Source organism: Haliotis cracherodii, unplaced genomic scaffold (genome assembly GCF_022045235.1).
Source record: "Haliotis cracherodii isolate W230 unplaced genomic scaffold, xgHalCrac1.p SCAF_5, whole genome shotgun sequence".
Classification (NCBI taxonomy): domain Eukaryota; kingdom Metazoa; phylum Mollusca; class Gastropoda; order Lepetellida; family Haliotidae; genus Haliotis; species Haliotis cracherodii.
Window position 1 is genome coordinate 64,074,898 of NW_027266308.1, and position 20,301 is coordinate 64,095,198.

The 20,301-nt window shown below is 43.1% G+C and overlaps 1 protein-coding gene across 1 annotated transcript; it reads left to right on the forward strand.

The window, feature by feature from the left end:
• The first annotated feature begins 27 nt into the window (after positions 1-27).
• LOC139443164 (uncharacterized) lies at positions 28-19,669 on the forward strand. The gene is made up of 17 exons (XM_071224124.1): positions 28-113; positions 841-932; positions 1,379-1,563; positions 2,841-2,914; positions 3,052-3,170; positions 3,991-4,055; positions 6,164-6,255; positions 6,755-6,851; positions 7,626-7,779; positions 9,437-9,559; positions 9,705-9,834; positions 10,506-10,665; positions 11,597-11,836; positions 13,612-13,741; positions 15,003-15,104; positions 16,393-16,554; positions 19,291-19,669. The coding sequence occupies exons 1-17, from the start codon at positions 91-93 to the stop codon at positions 19,395-19,397; spliced, it is 2,055 nt and encodes a 684-aa protein (XP_071080225.1). The 5' UTR covers positions 28-90; the 3' UTR covers positions 19,398-19,669.
• The last annotated feature ends 632 nt before the right edge of the window (positions 19,670-20,301 follow it).

The window sequence follows — 20,301 nt, forward strand, 5'->3', positions numbered from 1 at the left end:
TACGAAAACTATTTCCTTCCGGTACAAACACACATGGCAGTGTTTTGATTTGAGAGTTGATGATTTTGCGATCAGAGGAACCCACTCACAATGAAAGTCGTGGCGCTCATCAGGTCAGAACACATGTTACACTCTATCGCCTTTAAATGGTTTCGTATGCAGCCTTACGATTTTAATTTATTGTACATAATGAAGCTGTAGATCTATATACTTGTCGACATTGCAGCACAATCGATGAACGAGTTATACTGGTTCATCACTAAAACAGTTCTTTAATAATACGGCAAAGAGCCAGTTTAGCATCAGAAGAAATACAACATGTTTAAACACAATTTGTGGGAGAATCGGTTACTTTACTGTTGAAATAATTGTTTGTGTGGTTTTAGTTTTTAAAATATAAAAAAGTATAATACAAAATTAAGTTTAGTTATTGATTGTTATACCAGTTATCGAAAAAATGAAACAATCAAATTTTGACAGCGAATTTATCCTGTGTGCATATTAATCAGAAACATCATTTTAGTATTCTCTAAAAGCTTATTCATCATAGAATTACGACATGTATGTCATTTTTCAGGCACACAAATGCACACGCTTGCTAATCCGCTGAAAAATGTTTAATTTCTACAAATCGGTGCGTAGCTGTCTCGCGTACAGGTGACTGGCAGTCTGTTATTTTACATGTATATCTTTGTGTAGAGACATATCCTACTTTTACTTGTATGTTTGTGTATTATTATTTTACTGAATTTTGGCTTCCATCTACCATGTTGCCAATACCAGCTAGGCAGTTCAGTTCTGCACAGTGCCGCCTGGCTCTATTTGTGTGTGTGTTTGTAGTGGAGGGAAGGACAGCTGTTACAACATGATGCAGTGTGTGTCGGAAGGACATGACATCGTAGCACTTGCTAACCTGCAACCCAAGGACAGAGGTAGACCGATTCAGTATAAACAAGGAGCATCATTTAATTTCCACAGTTCCTAAGTGACAAACAAACCATATTCTTGCAGCTGAGAAAAATATAATATGTTGCATGCAGAAAATAAAACAATAAAAATGGTATAAGAAAAAAAAAGAGATAAATATTAATTGATTGGTTGCTTGCCACTACAGACATCGAGCAAAGAGAATGAATGTATAATTGCAACATGAGATGTGAAATAAGGAAAGACTTGAATAATTGTGATATGAAAGTTTTGGTATCAAATGCAAATTCCTACTCTTTCAATTAGGCCTGAATAAATTAATTGTAATATTATGAACCCTCCCTTTTTCGGGCTTTGTATCCAAATCGGTTTCAAGTAACCGTGTGGTACAATGACGTAACCGATCAAGTTCTTTCTTTGAATGATGTGATGATGTGGGTGCTGTGTGTAGATGAGCTGGACAGTTACATGTACCAGACTGTGGGCCACCATGCGGTGGAGATGTACGCCGAGGCCATGACCCTCCCGCTCTACAGGAGGGTCATAGAAGGCTCCTCCAAGCAGATCGGGAAATACTACTCCCCTACAACTGATGATGAGGTGGAAGACCTCTACGAGCTGCTTAAAACAGTGAAGGTACACATTTGTAGTGTGTATGTGTTCTAAAACAAATTTGACTGATTGGGGATTGAATGGTCATGCTTGTAGATCTGACTAAAATGGGGATTGAATGGTCATGCTTTTAGATCTGACTAAAATCAGGATTGAGTGGTCCTGCTTGTAGATCTGACTGAAAAGGGGATTGAATGGTCATGCCTATTGATCTGACTAAAATGGGGATTGAATGGTCCTGCTTGTAGATCTGACTAAAATGGGGATTGAATGGTCATGCTTTTAGATCTGACTAAAATCGGGATTGAGTGGTCCTGCTTGTAGATCTGACTGAAAAGGGGATTGAATGGTCATGCCTATTGATCTGACTAAAATGGGGATTGAATGGTCCTGCTTGTAGATCTGACTAAAATGGGGATTGAATGGTCATGCTTGTAGATCTGACTAAAATGGGGAATGAATGGTCCTGCTTTTAGGTCTGACTAAAATGGGGATTGCGAGCCCCAGCTTTAAGATCTGACTGAAATGAGGATTGTATGGTCATGTTTGTAGATCTGACTAAAATGGGGATTGAATGTTCATGCTTTTAGATCTGACTAAAATGGTGGCTGAATGGTCATGCTTTTAGATCTGACTAAAATGGTGGCTAAATGGTCATGCTTGTAGATCTGACTAAAATGGGGAATGAATGGTCCTGCTTTTAGGTCTGACTAAAATGGGGTTTGCGAGCCCCAGCTTTTAGATCTGACTGAAATGAGGATTGTATGGTCATGTTTGTAGATCTGACTAAAATGGGGATTGAATGTTCATGCTTTTAGATCTGACTAAAATGGTGGCTGAATGGTCATGCTTTTAGATCTGACTAAAATGGTGGCTGAATGGTCATGCTTTTAGATCTGACTAAAATCGGGAATGAATGGTCCTGCTTTTAGGTCGGACTAAAATGGGGATTGCGAGGCCCTGCTTTTAGATCTGACTGAAATGAGGATTGTATGGTCATGTTTGTAGATCTGACTAAAATGGGGATTGAATGGTCATGCTTTTATATCTGACTAAAATGGGGATTGAGTGGTCCTGCTTTTAGCATATGTTTAGATCTGACTGAAATGGGGATTGAGTGATCAATGAGGTTTTCCTGGTCCAGACTGGTCCATATCAAAACATGACAACAAACTAAGAATAAATGCATGACAGATATGTTTGCAATGGTTTAACATTATATATTCTCCAGATAGACTGCCATGGTTAATATTTACAAAATTTGAAATGCATTTGTTGTTAATAATTTGTTCTTGCTTCAGACGGAGACTTGTATTGAGGGTGTGTCTGTGGGTGCCATTTTGTCTGACTACCAGAGAGTGAGAGTGGAGAATGTGTAAGTCAAGGCATTTATAAGGAGAAACCTTCCTCTTTGTGTTCGCGAAAATCTGCTTTCTATATTAACCACTTGAAGTACTAATGTTTGTACTAATTTTGTTAACAAAGAAAGATATAAAGCGTATTTACTTACAGCTGTCAGAGACTGGGTCTGACATCACTGGGGTTTCTATGGAGACGGAATCAACAAGAGTTGATGAAGGAAATGATTGATTGTCATGTGGAATCTATCATCATCAAAGTGGCGGCACTAGGTGAGTAGGGGTGTTGTTGCTTTGTCCTGTGTTGTCATGATTTGTTAAAGGTAGACACTGGGGAAGAATAGTCTTCAGCAACCCATGCTTACCATAAAAGGAGACTATGCTTGTCGTAAGAGGTGACTAACAGGATTGGGTGGTCAGACTCACTGACTTGGTTGATGCATGTCATTGTACAATGTTGTATCCCAAATCTCGTAAATTGATGTTCATGATGTCAATCACTGGATTGTCTGCTCCAGATTTGATTGTTTACAGACTGCACTCATGTAGCTGGAATATTGCTGAGTGTGGTGTCAAACAACAAACCAACAAACACACACATCAAAGGTAGACAGATCTTGTGATGACACAAGTATGGTTCAAGGTCAATTTAGGGCTATCCTTGGGGTATCTCTCAATATATTTTGTTAATGCTTCATTTTGTGTCATTGTCAGAGACCAGCTGGTGTTTGTTACAATGTAATGAGGGGCAACAGGTGTCCCAGGTGTCTAACGTGTCACAATTCACTGTGCAGAGTTGCGTCCCTTTGGGCATGCACAAACCTATGAACATGGGTTCGAATCCTGGTTAGTCCCAATTATGTTTCTAGGTTTGATAGCACTATGCCCATGCTCGTGGGTTTCACCAAAGAGGTAATGTTTGAGACCTGCATCACTTCAGGTTTTCCTTCCACATCAAGCTGACATGCCAGGATATAAATAGAACAGTGTTTAAAGCGGTGTTAAACCCCATGCTCACTCAATGTAGTGAAATTATCATATGCACGGAGATACAGGCAGTTATGAGTTTGACGTTAACAATGTATTGTTACAGGCCTTGATCCGAAGAAGCACTTGGGAAAGTCTCTAGCTGACATTTATCCACACATGCTGAGGATGGTAAGGCAACAACAGGAACGCCTGTTATAAGCTGCCACTTCCTTGTTTATACAACATTTCTAGTGTGGTGCCAGGTAGCTAATTCAACCACTCTGACAATGATTACAATGAATATGGTATTGCATTGGTAAATCTTTAGGTTATAACAAAAGGACTTCTATCTGTCTGTAATATGTCTTGTTATCCACTAAAGTGATGTCTATCTATCTCCTATTTTGTTTTTGTTATCCATGAAAGTGACTTCTATCAGAAGGTATCTGCTATGTCTAGGTAAGGGAGTTAACTGACTATAAAAGTCCAGTTTCCACCCTTGTCGAACTAGGCTGGAACTCCAGGGCCCAATCATAGCGCCACCAGTGGCTATTACGAGTTATGTCCCTTCTAAGCCTCTACTATGGACCAATCAGATTCCACATCCCATATCACTTGCATTTGCCTTAAACAAAATGGCGGCCCAGTCAAGACGATCTGATCGATAATCAAGATCTATATTGTGATAAAACGGGTCTTACATCACAAAATATTGACAGTAGCGGGTGACCTCGTCTAGGTGAACACTACCAAGCTGATTGTCGTTCATTTCCCGATGAACGTCAGTATGTCACGTGATTACGTTGTCAATCGAGCGGAGACATACAGAACTACTTTAGGGGAATTCCTCAATGTCTAAAAATAACATTAAAAATCATAAGGGACAACTGACAACATTGATTCAGGCTATGAATTATGCAGGCTTTGAGGCCAGATAGGTCATATATGTCGAAATGAAGCATCCATTCAAAGCTATAACAGAGAATGCTTGACTTACCAAAAGAAATCACTGAGCTCCACAATGTGGTGCTTTGGGAAATCCAACCGCACCGCCTCAAGCGAAAATTCACGTCATCAGCAGCCGTAGTATGACTCAAACAGACACCCAAAGTTCACAGAACGTTAATATCAATCCATTTTCAGCATCAGCCGAGTCTGGATTTCTTTCCAATGCTAACTTTTTCTGGGTGCTCATTTCAAGTGAATGATATTTCCATAGCCGCCATTTTCTACCGTTTGTAAAACCAAGGGATGCCACTCCAAATGGAATGTTTGGGACGGATGACGTCACGACTCTCTGCGTTGATATAGATTGCTTTAAATTATTAAAGTTTGATGTTTATTGGATAGTTTTGTTATGATTTATGTATCTGTCAATATAAGGATTGAAGTTGTATTTGTTGACGTTCATCAGCTGATGAAGACAGTACCTCACGTGAGCAAATTTACCATGGAATTTGCTAACGTGAGTCACTGTCTTCATCAGCTGATGAACGTCAACAAATACAACTTCAATCCTTAAGTGCTTCAAATCATGTGAACACAATGATTAAAAACATGAAAAAATTTGGAAAATATCTGTTGACACTGAGTTGGCGGTGCACATGCTTTGCTAATCCTGCAATAGACCGAAATCTGCATGACAGTCTACGAACCGGATTTCAATTACATTGAAGGATTTTGATTGGACTATGCATAGACTCATTAGTCAGCCAAAATGTAAGTCCATAATACTAGCCTAGTTCGGCAAGGGTGGAAACTGGACTTTTATAGTCAGTTAACTCTCTTGACTCAGGAAGATGTGTCTTGTTATCCAGGAAAGTGACATCTATCTATGTGCTATGTTTTGTTATCCACAAAAGTGATGTCTATCTATCGACTATGTATTGCTATCCAGGAAAGTGACATCTATCTATGTGCTATGTTTTGTTATCCACAAAAGTGATGTCTATCTATCGACTATGTCTTGTTATCCAGGAAAGTGACATCTATCTATGTGCTATGTTTTGTTATCCACAAAAGTGATGTCTATCTATCGACTATGTATTGCTATCCAGGAAAGTGACATCTATCTATGTGCTATGTTTTGTTATCCACAAAAGTGATGTCTATCTATCGACTATGTCTTGTTATCCAGGAAAGTGACATCTATCTATGTGCTATGTTTTGTTATCCACAAAAGTGATGTCTATCTATCGACTATGTCTTGTTATCCAGGAAAGTGACATCTATCCATGTGCTATGTTTTGTTATCCACAAAAGTGATGTCTATCTATCGACTATGTATTGCTATCCAGGAAAGTGACTATGGCCTCCACATCTGCGGAGAGGGAGGCGAGTTCGAGACCTTCACTCTAGACTGCCCCTTGTTCAAGAAGAAGCTAGTTGTGTGAGTACATTCAATCATTGTCTCACTGAGGGATGGACCTGAAGTGGGTTTCTTATTCTCTAGTGATCTTTACTGTATATAATTGATATGTTTATTAAGTAAGAAATTTTTCACTTCAAAGTGTTAAAACTTTTGAATCTGTGTTTTATGCATTCTCTATTAAATTCTAATTTAAAAATATAACTGTTCAGAATATACTTCATGTTGACTCTGCACAAGTGATAAAACATTACTGTTATCAAATCAGAACGTTTTTTCAGCCATTTTAAGACACAATATTCCCAATACATTGATTTCAAAACTAACTAAGATTTTTTTTTTTGATTGAAAATCCAACTGTTATGCCAACACTTGCTAGGGTCAGCACTGAACATTTGATTGGATGAGTAATCTCACCAACAACCAATCAGAAGCAGTGTCAGTTCAGTATACAGTTGTGTGAGGCGACAGAGATGAAGGGTATACTTGATTCTGTATCCGAGTCTTATCTGTATTTCAGAGATGAGACTGAAACTGTCAATCATTCTGAAGATGCATTTGCACCAGTTGCCTACCTCAATCTCAAGAAACTCCATCTTGAAGACAAACCCCACATGGTAAGAAACCATCTTAGAAAAACAGGACTTGACATATCCTGCATACCACACTTGAAATGTTTTGTGCTCCAAGTCTACTTTAAGTTGCCAAATACAAAAGAGTATTTGTTTTAACTGTAGCCACAGAAGCCCAGTGATCTGAAAGCTGCAATTTGTGTGCAGAATTACCTCCCTTAGCTGGCAGGATCTGCAATGAATCCCCGATTCGTCCCAGTAATTACCCTTTGTCGGTCAGCACCATCCCCTGCTTCATCAAAGTCACCAAGCTAGTTACCCAGATTGGATTGTTTACACTAGGGCGTACAAAAATAAAAGAACTGTTTCTAAGGCAATGACTTTTGAAAATATGGTGCCGGCCGGTGTTTTTGTTTTTTGACTTGTTCAAACTGGTATGTAACCAGGTAGACAGTTGGGTACCTGGGAAAGGGCCTATAAAGAAGCATACAAACTCGTATTGCCGCCATGACCATAACACGAGATGCGCAGTAAAGCAGTGCACATGTAAAGGGAAGTAACTGCGGGCAATATTGGATCACATTGTTTTTAAGTATTAGGATTTTTTCATCTTCTTTTTTTTTTGAAAGGAAATAAAAATGAAACGTGACACAGACTTTATGAAAATGCGGGTGGTGCCTGAGAACGAAGACTATTATTTTTTTAGCCTAGTATCTCCAGTAAATTTTAGTAGATTCTGTTGAAAGCAATGATGTACTTTGCTGGTATTTTCCCTGTGTATTTCTTCCTTAATACACCAAGCCAGGTTTACTTTCCTAGGGAAGATCAGAACGGGAATATCTTCAATCCCTGCCAATGACCCGTGGTTGTCACCTCCTGTCGGAACTCTTCACAGAGGAGGAGAGAAAAGAGTTTTCTGAAACACCCCCCTGTCCATCCCAAACAAGCAAACAATCAACAGATAATATTCATGGTAGGTACAGTAAACTATGTTTATAATGAACACGCTTATAATGAACTGGCCGATATAACAAACTTATTTTTTAGTTTCTGCCATTTGTAGTATATATAGCATTGTTATACAGCTGAGTAATTGCTGATGGAACACGCACTCAGTGGAACATATGATACCATCTCAAGTGCTGAGATTCATAAGTGCAGATATAAAGTAAATAAAATGATGCTCTAATGAATTGCCATCAACCGTTGTAGAGCAATGCAGTTACCTCCCCTTGATGGTTGTTATTGAGGTAGTTTAATCAGCAAATTCTACAACTAGTGAGTGTTGCACACCTCTGTAAAGTATTCTATCATAGCCAGGCACCTGTGCATATGCATTTATATTCCTACTGGAATGCAGTGTGTGAAATAGCTTTCAAAAGCACTAGGCAGACAGGCTAGCTAGATATTTTTTTAAACTGCCAAATGAGAAGCCATTTCTCCCCCTTCCCCCCTCATCAAGTACGAGGACAAATATTCATTTCAAATTTCAACAATGTCAGAGGGGCACTGGTGGCACTGGTGGCCCAGGCGTCTAAGGCGCTGCATTGCGCTGTGCAGAGTTGTGTCCCTTGCCAGAAACATTATGATTGTTCGAGTCCTGGTTCGCCCCGATTATGTTTCTATTCCTTTGGGTTTCGCCAAAGTGGTAAGCGTCTGAGACCTCTATTACCTCGGGCTATCCTTCTACATTAAACTGGCATGCCGCGATATAACTGGTGTATTGTTCAATGTGGCCTTAAACCTAACCCACTCAACAATGTTGGAAGTTCACTCTGAGTCAGTCTCAACAGAGCGATAGCCATGGAGTCACAAGATGACAATATGACGCTTCAGATAATGCTTGAGAAAAGTCAACCTCCTTTGTGTCAGCTGAATAACGACCGATATTGGTTGTTTTTTTGTATCAGTCTTGTTTTTAAAGTGAATATTTTCTTTTTGCAATTGAGGAGCAATGTTCCTATATTGTTGGTTACTAGATAGAAAATGAAGCTAGACTGTTGGGCTTCTTGGCCAGGAAGTAAAGTAGCCACAGGCTGTTGGGCAGACGCTTATTTCGCACACTGACGGAAGTTGTTTTTGAAATGATATGAAGATATATGTGTCAGTTACTGAGTCGGAGGTAGGTTTATGGATGTTTATGTCTGATAGGCCACAATCTCATTAAAATCAGACCTCAGTTCTCGCTACCGCTAAACAAAGATCTGAAGACATTCCGTTAGGGGTCACGTCAGAGCGACCTTTCATCCGAGCAATCAGAGCATCGCTTACCAGATTATGAAAGTGACAGTCGGAATGTGATTTCTAATCATGCAACCTCGAAAACTTTAACTCTGAACGATAGTTACGTGTTTAACGACTGAATACATAAATCTAGACCATCTATTAGCCATTCCAGAATGTTCTTTTGTTCAGGTTTCAAATTTGTAATCGAGAATTTTTCAAATTATGTTTCGAATCGTAGTCGAAGTTCGCACAAGGTCGGTCTGACGTGACCCGTAATGGGACGTCCTCAGATCTTTGTTAAGCGGTAATGAGAACTAAGATCTGATTTTAATGAGATTGGATACGCCATGACACACATGGCAGCTCTCAACGGCCATCATTCATGTCTTCTGTTTGTATTTCAGACAGTATTGAGGTTCAGACGTTTGTATGTCAGAAGTGGTTTTATGTCACTGGTCTTGTTGCTGTGTCTACTGACGGAGAGTGTATAGAGGACATCACTCGGACAATCATGGACAAGCTAAAGGGTGAGGTCATTTCTCTACTGAGGGGTCATGGTTAAAAAAATTAAATATATGCTGGAAAAGATCACTTTTACCTGACAAGGGATTCGGGTTTGAGCGAAACAATTTGGAGCCAAATGTGTGTTTAATGACTATTTCTAAAATCCAGGGACTGTTGAGAAACTTGGAAAGAAGATGGTTGACCTGGTGTCTGTCTGTCTGTATGTCCACAACATGGCCGACTTTGCACGGGTCAACTCTGTCTACAAAAGATATTTCACCATCAACCCCCCTGTAAGGTCAGTGCCTTGGAAATGTTGTTTTATGCTATGAAAATCATTGTTTAGTGTGTGGCACAATAACTGAGGACGACAGAAACATAATATTTGTCATTCACCAAATTGGTTATTAGATTATTTAGTATTTGCCATACTTGCATATTCTATTCCCCAGGTTCAGATGCTACTCTCAATTCATCTTCTCCGGGGTTTGTGTTCAGATGTCTTACATCACGTTATATCTTATCCAGGCAGGGCTTGATTTAGCTGTACAGAACATGCACCAGTGCAATCTATTATTGAAAAGTGCAAGGTGATGTTTATGTCTGAATGTACAGTGCATGTAAAACAGATTCAAGCTTGTGTCTGACTTACCCTTACTATTCAACCCAACACCTCACTCATTACCTTTAAGCTTTATGTCAGTTTATCTTCCCAAGGGTGTGTGTTCAGATGCCTAACTGTCAGTTTATCTTCCCAAGGGTGTGTGTTCAGATGCCTAACTGTCAGTTTATCTTCCCAAGGGTGTGTGTTCAGATGCCTAACTGTCAGTTTATCTTCCCAAGGGTGTGTGTTCAGATGCCTAACTGTCAGTTTATCTTCCCAAGGGTGTGTGTTCAGATGCCTAACTGTCAGTTTATCTTCCCAAGGGTGTGTGTTCAGATGCCTAACTGTCAGTTTATCTTCCCAAGGGTGTGTGTTGAGACAGCTAATCCAGTGAATGCTGCCTTGATTCTTGACTGTCACGGATATGTTGCTGATGGAGGTGATGACGTCAAGGACACCATGCATGTTCAGAGCATATCACACTGGGCGTCGGCCAACATCGGCCCATACAGCCAGGCAGTTCATGTGAGTGACAGCTCACGGAGGGAATCCCCAATCTCATTAAAATCAGATCTTAGTTCTCGCTACCGCTATTACAAATTTGAAACCTGAACAAAATACATTCTGGAATGGCTAATAGATGGTCAAGATTATAAGGATTCAGTCGTTAAACCCGTAACAGGGGCGGTCAGGTAGCCTAGTGGTTAAAGCGTTCGCTCGTCACGCCGAAGACCCGGGTTCGATTCCCGACATGGGTACAATGTGTGAAGCCCACTTCTGGTGTTCCCTGTCGTGATATTGCTGGAATATTGCTAAAAGCGACGTAAAACCATACTCACTCACTAAACCCGTAACTATCGTTCGGAATACCCCATGTTAAAGTTTTCGAGATTGCATGATTAGAAATCACATTCTGACTGTCACTTTCATAATCTGGTAAGCGACGCACTGATTGGCCGGATGGATGGTCGTTCTGACGTGACCCCTAATGGGATGTCTTCAGATCTTTGTTTAGCAGTAGCGAGAACTAAGGTCTGATTTTAAAGAGATTGACTCATCCCCAAATTCCCTACTCATTGCTCACAAGAACAGATCCCATGTACCAGATCATTACAACCAGTAGCCTGGTCTCCTCTACATTCCATGTCATTACAACAGTCATACTTATACAACATTCACTGACCCCTCACTTCATGTTTTTCCGTCCTGAAGGAAGTGAGTGAGTTGGGCTTTACGGCACTTTTAACATTATTCCAGTCATATCACGTGTCAACTTAATGTGAAAGTAAAGTAAGAAGTGATGCAGGTCTCAGATGTTTACCACTTTGGTGAAACCCATCATGGGTATGGTGCTGACAAATCTAGAAACATAATCAGGCTGAACCGGAATTCGAACCCACGCCTGTGCTGGATATTTGGAGTGTGTGAATGAGTGTGGACATTGTTTGTTTTGCAGGTATATAACAGAATGGCTGTGGCTGGTCAGATAGCCCTGTGTCCAGCCTCCTTGACCATCATCGCTGGTGGAATAGTGCCGGAGTGTCGACTTTCTCTCCGCCATGTCAGGAGAGTTCTCGCAGCAATGCATCCTGGGTGCAGTCTGTCCAATGTAACCAATGTCATCTGCTATGTCACATCGGCTGAATTCATACCTGCAGCAGGGATGGAGTGGAGACTGGCGGTCAGTAATACACAGGTAACACAGCTGGGAGAAAGGGTGGACTTCCTATGTCTGTTGAGGACTACCTCTGTAGTCTGTGACAGGAGGAAAGGGAGAGGGTGGACCTCCTATGTCTGTTGAGAACTACCTCTGTAGTCTGTGACAGGAGGAAGGGGAGAACCACCTCTGTAGTCTGTGACATCAGGAAGGGAGAGGGTGGACTTCCTGTGTCTGTTGGGAACTACCTCAGTAGTCTGTGACAGTAGGAAGGGAGAGGGTGGACTTCCTGTGTCTGTTGGGAACTACCTCAGTAGTATGTGACAGTAGACAGTAGGAAGGGAGAGGGTGGACTTCCTGTGTCTGTTGGGAACTACCTCAGTAGTATGTGACAGTAGGAAGGGAGAGGGTGGAGTTCCTATGTCTGTTGAGGACTACCTCAGTAGTCTGTGACAGTAGGAAGGGGAGGACTACCTCTGTAGTCTGTGACAGTAGGAAGGGAGAGGGTGGAGTTCCTATGTCTGTTGAGGACTACCTCTGTAGTCTGTGACAGTAGGAAGGGAGAGGGTGGAGTTCCTATGTCTGTTGAGGACTACCTCTGTAGTCAGTGACAGTAGGAAGGGAGAGGGTGGAGTTCCTATGTCTGTTGAGGACTACCTCTGTAGTCAGTGACAGCAGGAAGGGAGAGGGTGGAGTTCCTATGTCTGTTGAGGACTACCTCTGTTGTCTGTGACAGCAGGAAGGGAGAGGGTGGACTTCCTGTGTCTGTTGAGGACTACCTCAGTAGTCTGTGACAGTAGGAAGGGAGAGGGTGGAGTTCCTATGTCTGTTGAGGACTACCTCTGTAGTCAGTGACAGCAGGAAGGGAGAGGGTGGAGTTCCTATGTCTGTTGAGGACTACCTCTGTAGTCTGTGACAGCAGGAAGGGAGAGGGTGGACCTCCTATGTCTGTTGAGGACTACCTCTGTTGTCTGTGACAGCAGGAAGGGAGAGGGTGGACTTCCTGTGTCTGTTGAGGACTACCTCAGTAGTCTGTGACAGGAGGAAGGGAGAGGGTGGACTTCCTATGTCTGTTGAGGACTACCTCTGTTGTCTGTGACAGCAGGAAGGGAGAGGGTGGACTTCCTGTGTCTGTTGAGGACTACCTCAGTAGTCTGTGACAGCAGGAAGGGAGAGGGTGGAGTTCCTATGTCTGTTGAGGACTACCTCAGTAGTCTGTGACAGCAGGAAGGGAGAGGGTGGAGTTCCTATGTCTGTTGAGGACTACCTCTGTAGTCTGTGACAGCAGGAAGGGAGAAGGTGGACTTCCTGTGTCTGTTGAGGACTACCTCAGTAGTCTGTGACAGCAGGAAGGGAGAGGGTGGACTTCCTATGTCTGTTGAGGACTACCTCAGTAGTCTGTGTCTGTTGTCAGTTGTAATGCAAGTGTCAACAGAAACAATGTGTCTGTATTTAATTCATGCTAGTTTCCCTTGGAATGTCAGTTTTTACCTCATTCAAGAATACAGTCTCTTGAAAAACATATGAACATCAAAATGTGTCGTTTGTATGAACGTCAGTTTCTCAGTCTTGTGGCCAGGTTCTCATCAAGTGGAAAAGCTGTATGTTGTGTAAATTGGTCTCCCCATGAACCAGGGACATGTGAGGTTGATACTATGGTTCATATGTTAATGTAAAGTATCTGGTAGGCAGCCATGCCTGGTCGTACTTTAAGAGGGAGACTTGACATCGAATTGTTTAAATCTTTCTACAAGGTTTAGTCAGCAGAGAAGACATGGGCAGATGTCACAGGAGGTCTGTCATGTTTATTCCAGGAGCGGGCGTATGGGGAGGAGGTGTGTGATCATGAACCGATGCTGGGGTTTGTGGTGGTGCCGCGACTGCCACGAGGCGCCATGGTGGAGTGGCAGGTCCAGGCGTACACAGGGACCGCAGTCCTGACAGGTAACATGACACATTCAAACCAACTGCCTATGAAATATAAAGTGTATTGATTCATACACAAATCTTTGTTAATGTTTTGACGTATAATTATAGTGTTTATTGTCATCAATCCATTTTGAGTGAAGTTGATTACTCCAACAAGCTTCCAGTACCAGTGAGTTTCTCAACTCACTCCGTCAATGACCAGTCCCTTTGACATACTCCCCAGCATCTTCCTGAGGCAAGGGAGTTTACTAACTTTAATCGTTCAGTTTCCACCCTTGCCGAACTAGGAATTTGCAGAACATGTGTATGGCAGTGGGTGTCACTATTTTGTTTGAAGCAAATGCAAGTGACATGAGCGGTGAAATCTGATTGGTCAGTAGGGGGGACATAGAAGGTACATAACTCGTAATAGCCACTGGTGGTGCTAGGATCAAGGCCAGAAATTCCAGCCTACTCCAGCAAGGGTGGAAACAGGCCTTTTAAAGTCAGTTTGCCTCGGGAAGATTCTCCTCAGTGAATTAAAACAGTGAATTAAAACTACCATGCTGTCACATGGTGCCATGTAGCCTGCACATATAAGCCATTAGGTTTCTACCTCTTCTCAACCTAGGCTCGTGCTCAGCAGATGTGTTGCCACACTGATTGCTTGCCAAGTTTGCTGTCTTATCAACATGACATCTGATGCATCTGAGGGCTCTGTGACTGCCTTGGACCTTGGCACTGCCGTAGTTATTCATGCTGTGTCATAACAGGACACCATGGTGGCACAGGCACACAGTCCCTGTCCCTGTCTGGATCTGTATCCTTGGGAGAGTTGCAACTAGCTGGTCACTGTCAACACTACTTCCAAGCCTGGGACAGGATCGATGCTTGGGCCTTGCTGGGCTTGGCCCAGGGATACAGGATACAGTGTCGTTAATCACTACTGACCAACTGCCCATGTCAGAGGGGTGGAGCAGCATCAGACCTGTCACAACATGGATGAATGCAGCATTTTTGAAAGGGGTCCAAAATATCAAAATCCTCTCTCCGTCAATTTTACTGCCTACAACATACTACATTTGGTTTTTAAAGGAGGGGAGGGTCCGGACCCCCCCTGAACACCCCTTCCTCCAGCCAAACACACGCCCCACCCCCACCCAACATGCACCCCCAGCCCCACCCCCACATCAGGCTGCCCGAATCTGAGATTGTGTTGCAGGGTGTGGTGTGGATTACCCAGGAATTCCTCCTATTGGTGTGTTTATCTTCTAATCAAAACTGTACTTTGTTCCAGATGGAAGTAAATCCATGCTTCAAGATAATCAAACAAAAATATCTATGGATTATTGCTTCAATAATTCAGAAAACCACTTCTTCTCTTCGAAGGCAACAATAGGTAAGATCAAAGAAACATGTTAGTGCCCCTAGTATAAGACAGCCTGTGTATTTTGAGGAAGTGTTCAGTTCATGCAAAGTTATCTCCCTTTGATTATAGGCATCTTTAGCATATTGCCTGTAGACAGATATCTTCAAAGTTAAGCAGGCTCACCTGACTAACATAGATCACTGCTTTACTAGACAAGGGCCTGTGATACACCTTGACAGGGTTGGCTGAAGACAATGACACATGTGGCACTTTCCACTTGGTAAAAACAGTGCGAAATATTTTTAATACCCAACAAGACAGTCAGGCAGGTGTTGCCTGCCCATATTCAAAGTTACCTGCCCGCATTCAGATATTATAAATTTTGAAAAATCGCAAAAAAAATAGGAGACAAATCGAGTCTTGATTCAGTTGAAATAATTCAAACAATCCCTTGAGAATCTACAAGGAGTTATAAGGAGCTGAATTGTAAGTAGTCTTAAAATTGTCTGCCAGACAACTTGGGCAGTTGGAGGCAAATTCCATGCAGCCCAACAGAAAAGTTACCAGCCATGGGCAGGCGGGCGGGCAGTTATTTTGACCGCTGGGTAAAAGCCATGATCATGGGTCTGGTGATGACAAACCAAGGGGCTCTGTCTGAGATTCAAACACAGGAACAGTGGCCGGATTGGTGAATCTGTTATTGATTTTGGAACATGGACATAATGTCAGACTATTACATGCACTGGGGAAACTGCTGAAAACTACTGTTTTTATAACCAAGGTTAGCCAATACCCAGTAATATAAGGTAGCTACGCAATAAATCACAAAGAACAATGAAGAATGAAGCATGGTTTATTTCACAATAAAACATTGTTCTATCATGACATCATTTCTGGAGATTCAAAGGTGCTCGCAAGTTGATGAGTCGTAATTTGGACAAGATCATTTTTGAGAGGGAAGAGTCTAGTGTGTTGCCACACAGATGTAGATAAATGCAATGGTCAAACAATCGCTTCCAAAATGGCTGAACGATCGCACCCAAAAGTGGGAGAGATATGACAATAGGTATTGGAAGAAAAGATATAGATAAAAAAATAATTGTGAGAATATTTTATAAAAATTTTATTCATAAAATGGACTTGTCCGACATTGCCGTGGTCGGATTCTATTTCTGGGAGTCATCATTAATTGAATATGGGTAAATGATTTAAAGTGTGTACCTTTTACTAACATCCTTAATGAGGCTGTACGTAATGTTGATATCTCATATAAGAAATATAGGGTAGTTCTGTGTGACATCTATGTATTTGTCTGCAGTGGGGGTGGAGAGGAGCCTGTCGGCCCTCCAGCACAGTGTAGCTGGGCTGTGCAGGCTATACACCACAGTGCTGAGTGATTTGTGTCTCGGCCGGGAGGTGGCGCCCATGTGGAGAGTCTTCTACCCCGTTACCCTGGGACACTACACAACAATGACATCAGGTAAAACAAACAGCTACCCAACTGTGTGACAACTCTGTACTTCAACATGACGTTACTTCCAGTTGGACTAAATTATCCACTACACAACAATGACATCAGGTAAAGCAAACAGCTACCCAACTGTGTGACAACTCTGTACTTCAACATGACGTTACTTCCAGTTGGACTATATTATCTGTTTCACACCCCAACAATCAGAATTAATTTGGAGGTAAATTATTGTTCCTAAGGCACAAGAACCATCTGGTATCGGAGGCTGAATGGAGTGACTCACAGACTTGAAAGTCTACAGGTGCAATTATTCAGCCTTGCGTAATACCGGTAGTTATAAATATTCAGGATATATATGTGACTAACGGGTATGAATAATCAATATCACCTGAAGATACTGATGTATGTATCACAATGTCTCAGTGACCAAGGAGAACAGTGTGTGAGTGTGTTCCCTTGCCATGCCATGCTAGTGTGGGCCAGTGATGAGTGTGTTCCCTTGCCATGCTAGTGTGGGTCAGTGATGAGTGTGTTCCCTTGCCATGCCATGCTAGTGTGGGCCAGTGATGAGTGTGTTCCCTTGCCAAGCTAGGTGAGTGTGTTCCCTTGCCATGCTAGGTGAGTGTTCCCTTGCCATGCCATGCTAGTGTGGGCCAGTGATGAGTGTGCTCCTTTGCCATGCCATGCTAGTGTGGGCCAGTGATGAGTGTGTTCCCTTGCCATTCCATGCTAGTGTGGGCTTGTGATGAGTGTGTTCCCTTGCCAAGCTAGGTGAGTGTGTTCCCTTGCCATTCCATGCTAGTGTGGGCTTGTGATGAGTGTGTTCCCTTGCCAAGCTAGGTGAGTGTGTTCCCTTGCCATGCTAGGTGAGTGTGTTCCCTTGCCATGCCATGCTAAGTGAGTGTGTTCCCTTGCCATGCTAGGTGAGTGTGGGCCAGTGATGAGTGTGTTCCCTTGCCATGTTAGTGTGGGCCAGTGATGAGTGTGTTCCCTTGCCATGCCATGCTAGTGTGGGCCAGTGATGAGTGTGTCCCCTTGCCATGCTAGGTGAGTGTGTTCCCTTGCCATGCTAGGTGAGTGTGTTCCCTTGCCATGCTAGGTGAGTGTGTCCCCTTGCCATGCTAGGTGAGTGTGTTCCCTTGCCATGCCATTATGTGTGGGCCAGTGATGAGTGTGTTCCCTTGCCATGCCATGCTAGTGTGGGCCAGTGATGAGTGTGTCCCCTTGCCATGCTAGGTGAGTGTGTTCCCTTGCCATGCCATTATGTGTGGGCCAGTGATGAGTGTGTCCCCTTGCCATGCTAGGTGAGTGTGTTCCCTTGCCATGCTAGGTGAGTGTGTTCCCTTGCCATGCCATGCTAGTGTGGGCCATTGATGAGTGTGTTCCCTTGCCATGCCATTATGTGTGGGCCAGTGATGAGTGTGTTCCCTTGCCATGCCATGCTAGTGTGGGCCAGTGATGAGTGTGTCCCCTTGCCATGCTAGGTGAGTGTGTTCCCTTGCCATGCTAGGTGAGTGTGTTCCCTTGCCATGCCATTATGTGTGGGCCAGTGATGAGTGTGTTCCCTTGCCATGCCATGCTAGTGTGGGTCAGTGATGAGTGTGTTCCTTTGCCATGCCAGGTGAGTGTGGGCCAGTGATGAGTGTGTTCCCTTGCCATGCCATGCTAGTGTGGGCCAGTGATGAGTGTGCTCCTTTGCCATGCTAGGTGAGTGTGTTCCCTTGCCATGCCATGCTAAGTGAGTGTGTTCCCTTGACATGCCATTATGTGTGGGCCAGTGATGAGTGTGTTGCCTTGCCATGCCATGCTAGTGTGGGCCAGTGATGAGTGTGTTCCCTTGCCATGCTAGGTGAGTGTGTTCCCTTGCCATGCCATGCTAGTGTGGGCCAGTGATGAGTGTGTCCCCTTGCCATGCTAGGTGAGTGTGTTCCCTTGCCATGCTAGGTGAGTGTGTTCCCTTGCCATGCCATTATGTGTGGGCCAGTGATGAGTGTGTTCCCTTGCCATGCCATGCTAAGTGAGTGTGTTCCCTTGACATGCCATTATGTGTGGGCCAGTGATGAGTGTGTTCCCTTGCCATGCTAGGTGAGTGTGTTCCCTTGCCATGCCATGCTAGTGTGGGTCATTGATGAGTGTGTTCCCTTGCCATGCTAGGTGAGTGTGTTCCCTTGCCATGCCATGCTAGTGTGGGCCAGAGATGAGTGTGTTCCCTTGCCATGCCATGCTAGTGTGGGCCAGTGATGAGTGTGTCCCCTTGCCATGCTAGGTGAGTGTGTTCCCTTGCCATGCTAGGTGAGTGTGTTCCCTTGCCATGCCATTATGTGTGGGCCAGTGATGAGTGTGTTCCCTTGCCATGCCATGCTAGTGTGGGCCAGTGATGAGTGTGTTCCCTTGCCATGCTAGGTGAGTGTGTTCCCTTGCCATGCCATGCTAGTGTGGGCCATTGATGAGTGTGTTCCCTTGCCATGCTAGGTAAGTGTGTTCCCTTGCCATGCTAGGTGAGTGTAGGCCAGTGATGAGTGTGTTCCCTTGCCATGCCAGGTGAGTGTGGGCCAGTTATGAGTTTGTTCTATATAGATTTACACAGTATGCACAAAATGTTTTTCACATTTATACCTCCATTAACGCAAAAATATTGTAGTATTATTTTAAATTCTTAAGTATCTTCAAAGCTTGTAACCACCAGGAGGTATTCGAGACCATGTATAGTCAAGAGAAATTGTATTCTGATTGTTTGTGTTTCAGTGTTAATGGAGGCCCTGCATGGTGGGTGTGCCCCACCCCCTGTGTTTTCACTTGTGCCAGTGTCAGCTCTACCCACAGAGGACTGTCTACTGTATGTATGCTGCTGAAGCCACTCTCCTGGTCTAGCAAGAGAAACAGACCTGTCACCAGCAACCATGTACAGCACCCTGTGTGACATTGTTCAACACTTACACAAAACAGACAGATTGATCATCACCTCAAGCAAGTGACACAATGGTGGAGGCTGCAACCTTATTTGCGACTTTGTTCAACACTTGAACAAAACAGACAGAGTTATCATCACCTCCAGCTAGGGACACAATGGTTGAAGCTCACAACCTTATGTGTGACTTTGTTCAACACTTGAACAAAACAGACAGAGTTATCATCACCTCTCGCTAGGGACACATTGGTTGAAGCTCACAACCTTATGTGTGACTTTGTTCAACACTTGAACAAAACAGACAGAGTTATCATCACCTCCAGCTAGGGACACATTGGTTGAAGCTCACAACCTTATGTGTGACTTTGTTCAACACTTGAACAAAACAGACATCATCACCTCCAGCTAGGGACACAATGGTTGAAGCTCACAACCTTATGTGTGACTTTGTTCAACACTTGAACAAAACAGACAGAGTTATCATCACCTCCAGCTAGGGACACATTGGTTGAAGCTCACAACCTTATGTGTGACTTTGTTCCAACACTTGAACAAAACAGACAGAGTTATCATCACCTCCAGCTAGGGACACAATGGTTGAAGCTCACAACCTTATGTGTGACTTTGTTCAACACTTGAACAAAACAGACAGAGTTATCATCACCTCCAGCTAGGGACACATTGGTTGAAGCTCACAACCTTATGTGTGACTTTGTTCAACACTTGAACAAAACAGACAGAGTTATCATCACCTCCAGCTAGGGACACAATGGTTGAAGCTCACAACCTTATGTGTGACTTTGTTCAACACTTGAACGAAACAGACAGATTTATCATCACCTCCAGCT

Coding starts and splice junctions, on each gene's coding strand:
- LOC139443164 (XM_071224124.1), top strand. CDS start 91: ATGAAAGTCGTGGCGCTCATCAG. Junction 114..840: donor AAAGTCGTGGCGCTCATCAG/GTCAGAACACAT, acceptor GTGTGTTTGTAG/TGGAGGGAAGGACAGCTGTT. Junction 3,171..3,990: donor CATCAAAGTGGCGGCACTAG/GTGAGTAGGGGT, acceptor GTATTGTTACAG/GCCTTGATCCGAAGAAGCAC.